At 35.5% G+C, this 5,544-nt stretch overlaps 1 protein-coding gene across 1 annotated transcript; it reads left to right on the forward strand.

Annotated features, from left to right (window-relative positions):
- The first annotated feature begins 258 nt into the window (after nt 1-258).
- Nucleotides 259-2,351, forward strand: LOC149515982 (labd-13Z-ene-9,15,16-triol synthase, chloroplastic-like). The gene is made up of 2 exons (XM_089768764.1): nt 259-1,288; nt 1,390-2,351. The coding sequence occupies exons 1-2, from the start codon at nt 311-313 to the stop codon at nt 2,047-2,049; spliced, it is 1,638 nt and encodes a 545-aa protein (XP_089624890.1). The 5' UTR covers nt 259-310; the 3' UTR covers nt 2,050-2,351.
- Nucleotides 2,352-5,544: the final 3,193 nt, after the last annotated feature.

Consider the following 5,544-nt stretch of genomic DNA (forward strand, 5'->3'; position numbering starts at 1 on the left):
CAAATTTAGACTATAAATTCTATTATACATAAATTTTAATATAATATCTTTAATAATAATTTTCTTTTTGCACTATACTTCATCCTATTACCATTATTAGGTTTACATTGAAACACATATTTCTAATACTAATTTTCTACAATAACCAGTCTCACGGGTTGAGTTCTTTCAAAGTTGCTTTTGTCCCCAAGTTGAATCTCCTACTGCTACAAATAATGCTTAGTACTTACGCATTTTGGCCAAAAAAAAAAAAGAAAAGAAAGCCATTTTAGCTTATAATTTCTCCTTTTCTTTTGTTGCTCCTAGAATAATGTGGCTGACACCATACACATTGTATTCATGGCTGTTGGATGGCAGCACCCAGAAAGATGGACCGTTTCGAGCAGTTTTCTCATTTCTGATTGCAATGTTAGTGATCTCATTGTGGTACCTCTGGACTAATAGGAAGTCAAACAAGCCAATTGCTCCGTTGCCGCCTGGCCCCCGTGGCTTGCCGATAGTGGGATATCTTCCATTTCTTGGAACTGACAATCTTCACCTGGTCTTTACAGAATTGGCTGGAGTCTACGGTCCAATCTTCAAACTTTGGCTGGGAAACAAACTATGCGTGGTAATTACCTCACCATCGCTAGCAAAAGAAGTGGTTCGCGACCATGACATAACATTTTCTGAGCGGGATCCTCCCATTGCTGCACAGGTTTGTACCTTTGGCTGCAATGATATTGCATTTGACTCCTACAGCAGTCCCACCTGGAAAAAGAAGCGAAAAATTCTTGCAAGCGAGATGCTTAGCAGCGGTAGCCTTAATGCCTTTTATGGTCTAAGAAAAGAACAAGTAATGAATACCATTGGGGAAGTCTATAAAAACGTTGGCGAGCCAATTGATGTTGGTGAATTGTCATACTTAACGGCAATCAATGCGGTCACCAGCATGGTGTGGGGAGGAAAACTTGGAGGAGAGAAACGGGCTACGATTGAGGGGCACTTCAAAGAGATTTTTTCAGAATTAATGATCTTATTGGGAAAACCAAACGTTTCTGATATTTTCCCCGCGATTGCACGGTTTGACATACAAGGTATTGAGAGAGGAGTAAAGAAAGTCATTCATTTGTTCAATCAACTTTTGGATTCTGTAATTGAACTAAGAACGAACGTGGCCACCGAGAAGGATAAAGTTGATAGAAAGAGTGAACAAAAATCAGACTTCTTGCAGATGCTCTTGGAACTCAACAAGAATGAACATAGCGCATCATCTATTACAATGAATCAAGTCAAGGGTATGCTCATGGTAAGATTTTTTTTTTTTTAATTTTTTTAGCATACCTCAATTTTCCTACTTTATGTTTTGGGTTCTGATTTGGGTAATTGGTGCTAATAATTTTTAGCTAGGACATTGTGGTTGGTGGAACGGATACTACATCAACTATGGTAGAGTGGACAATGGCAGAGCTAATACAACATACAGAAATAATGGAAAAAGTGAAGAAAGAATTAACTGATGTTGTTGGACTAGACAGAACCGTTGAGGAGTTTCACTTGCCTAATTTAAGATACCTAAATGCGGTGATAAAGGAAACCTTCCGATTGCACCCAGCCCTTCCCCTCCTTGTTCCCCGTTGTTCTGGAAAATCAATCACTGTTGGTGGCTATACCATACCAATGGGCAGCAGCGTCTTCTTAAATATTTGGTCCATTCACAGGGACCCCCATATTTGGGACAATCCTTTAGAATTTCAGCCTGACAGGTTCCTGAATGATCCTGACAGGTTCCTGAATGATCCTGACAAGTTTGATTATTATGGAAGTGATTTCCGGTACATGCCATTTGGCTCTGGAAGGAGAAAGTGTCCAGGACTTACCCTGGGGGAGAAGATGCTATATTTCATATTGGCCTCATTGCTGCATTCGTTTGACTGGAAATTGCCCCAGGGCACAGACCATGACCTGTCCAGCAAATTTGGAATTGTTGTGAAGAAAAAGAAGCCTTTACTTCTGATTCCGACTCCAAGGTTACCTAATCTTGAGCTCTACGGAAAGAAACAGCTATAATGTACTGGTACTATACTACTATTGTATCTCTTTTATATTAAGGCAAAAGTGCCATGCAACCAATTAAAGTCGTTAAATAAAATGAAATATATTGATACATGTCATTGAGTCAGTCGACTGGCGTGTTGCTGTAGGCAGGTTACTAGATCGGGAACGAGGGTCTCAAGCAACCCTAGGCAGCATGATTCTGTGGCCTAGGACTCTGGGTATTAGATATATAGCATAACCATATAAAAACCAGGCGGGATGTGGTTTTATGTGGTCAATAGTTATAATTTCTAATAGAATATGTGACTCGTGTTATTTGCTTCTTGTTTGCATCCACGATAACATTGATAAATCGAAATACCCATTTCAATAGCAATGCCCGAATTATAGTTGTTGTCAAAGCGTATATGTATGCCATCATCTCCTTTTTACACACAATCTCTTTCACTCGCCCACTCATGTCTCACCCTTCTAATAACTCCAAATAATGCTCTCAAAGTGCCATTCTACTTTGGCTTGTTTTCAGCTTTCAAATATATGTAGTCTCTGCGTATATTAGTGGTCTGCTACAAAATTATAGTAATATTCCATTTCAATGGCAATGCCTAAATTAGGGACGGATCCAGAAATTTTTGCTGGTGGCAGAAAATTTATTATATAATATATTTACTTAAAATTTTTTATTTAATGCAAAGATAATGGTTTTTACTGCAAAAAAGACTTTTAATAAAAGAATTTAAAATATTTCTTACGATATCAAATATATAAAAAATTTAAATAAAAATTAACATAAATATAATAAAAACTTATAATATTAGATACATTGAAATTTTAAATATCAAATAAATACAAACACATAATGTTGTCATTTTTCAAATGAAAATAGTATTATATAATTGAGTTAAATAGTTTTCATAGGTGTGGACATCAAATTTGTCCAGAAAAAAATATAAAATATAAAATACAAAAAAATATAAAATATGAAATACAAAAAAAAATATAAAATATAAAAAATAATACAAAATACAAAAAAAAAAAGAACAGAAAAAAAATCGATGATGGCAGTGGTGCCTTCCCTGGCACCACTGCCACCATACCCTACCACCCATCCATCACCATATCCTACCTCCCACTCCTCTGATTACCTAACCTTATCACTGTCAGATGTTGTCAAAAAAATAAAAGAGGCATGGGGCTCGGTATGGGGTGGGCTCGTGCTTACACCCCATACTGAGCCTTATGGCCTTCCCTCAAACACAATCATGACCGGAGCTGTATAAATAGAGTTCCTAGCCAAACCAAAAAATAGACAGAGAAAAAGGGAGAGATTCTGCCAAAAAAAAATCAAACAGTCCTCCCCGTAGGAAGGAACCCAGCGTCGAGCTTCCTGCATGAAGAAGAAAAACAAAAGTCTGTTTAAAAAAAAACAGAGTCAGAATAAAAAAAATACTTTCACCAAAATTTCACCAGCAGATCTAGGGATTTTGGGATATTTTTTGGTGAAAAGAAGGTCAGATCTGTGTTCAGGGGGTCGAGAGGAGTTTGTGGGTATTTTTTAAAATTTTTCGGCACAATCAATGGTGGTCGGAGTTCATTGCTAGACGGCCACGGGCCTAGTGTTAAGGCTTTACATGTTACTGTCAAGTGCAAGTCCCACACTGTAGACACCCAATTGGGTCCAGGCCCAGATCAATTGGGCCTGGCCCAAATGGGTAAAACCATTTCAATTTCCATCTGGTATTATTTTTATTATTATTATTTTTTTTTTGTATTTTATGTATTTTATTATTATTATTATGTATTAATATATGTATATCTGTATTTATTTATTATTTTTATTTAGAATAGATTTATATGTATTTTATTTATATAGATATATTTATTATTATTATTTTTTTGTTTTGTAATATATTTTTGGATTTATCTTATTTTATTTTATTTATTTTTTTTAACTATCTGTCAATTTTATTTTATTCATTTATCTCATTTTTTTTATTATCCGATTATTATTATTATTTTTTTTTCCTTTTTTGGAAGGTTGAGATTGAAGCTGAAGAATCCTACTGGGAATGGGGATTCAATCAGAAGAGTCCAGATTGGATTCAAAGATTGAATCCCCGTCCAAAGAAGAATTGGCATTGATCAAAAACTCCTGATCAATCCCTATAAAAGGGACTCTCCTGTAACAAAATGAACAAAAAGAAAACAGTGAGCCAGAGCTACTGATTTGAGAGGAAAAGGCATAGAGAAGAGTATAGAAGGCTAAGAAAAGGTTTACGAAAGTTCTAGAAATCATCAGAAATTTTTTTTGGAATTTTTTGAAATTTTTTTTTCTGGAAATTTTTGAAAAATTTCAGATTTCGGTTGAATTTTCCGGTGAAGTTTGAATTTTTCGACGAAAATTCCGACCAACATTGAAGTTTTCGACGACCTGCCCAGTTTCCGACAAAGATTTCCAGAAACCGGTGATCATCAGACCAACTTGATTAGCACAGATCGGGTTGTCAACTCGATTATAGTCTTAAAAGAAAAGGAGAAACAACAACTAGTTTATTTTATAAACAAAGTATTGACAGTGTCTGGAGTTAACTATAGTAGTATAGAGAGATTGACCTATGTTATAGTCATCTTAGCTAAAAACTCAAGTTGTACTTTCATGCCTACACAATCTATGTCCTGACTTATTAGCCATCGAGGCAAGTCTTATAAAAGCCTGAAATATCGAAAAGGCTAATCAAATGGGCAATAGAGCTTAGTAAATTTGATATATACTTTTTACCTAGATTGACATTAAAATCATAGGTGCTAGCAGACTTCATAATACAACCCATATCGATACAATTGAAAAGACAACCTAAAAAAAATTTTGGATAAAGATGATTGGAAGCTCTATATTGATGGATTTGTTACAAGCCAGGATGGAGAAACTAACCTCATTCTGATCAGTTCGAAAGGGCTATAGTACCCATACACCTTGAGATTCAAGTTTAAGGCATCTAACAATGAAGCTAAAAATATGAGGCATTGATAGCTGACCTAAGGTTGGTAACCAAGCTGAATGTTCAACATATAACTGTTTATAACGACTCCTAACTGGTGGTCAATAAGCTAAATGAAAAGTTCAGAGCTCGAAAAGATAGAATCTTAAAGTATCTCGATAAAACATTAGCCTCAGTAGCGGGCTTTAAGAAAATCGAGATGAAAAAAATTATCGAAGTTAGAAAATTCAATAATAAACTTCCTATCTAAGTTGGTTTTAAGAGCAGCAATGAGAAACCCATACCAAGTTCTAGTAAAGGAACTAGTGCATAAAAGCATCGAGGACAAGCTCGTGAGATAAGTTACAGAAAAAAAAACTTGGATGACGCTAATTAAATCATACTTGACCATGAGAGTGTTTTTTAATGAAAGAGTTCAGGCTAAGGCACTGATGAGAGAGGCCCCTGGTACACAATGATCGAAGAAAAATTATACAAGAGATCTTTAGCCTACCCTACTTGAGATGTG

This window comes from Durio zibethinus, chromosome 11 (genome assembly GCF_047325235.1).
Source record: "Durio zibethinus cultivar Kanyao isolate XHJ-2024 chromosome 11, ASM4732523v1, whole genome shotgun sequence".
Taxonomy (NCBI): domain Eukaryota; kingdom Viridiplantae; phylum Streptophyta; class Magnoliopsida; order Malvales; family Malvaceae; genus Durio; species Durio zibethinus.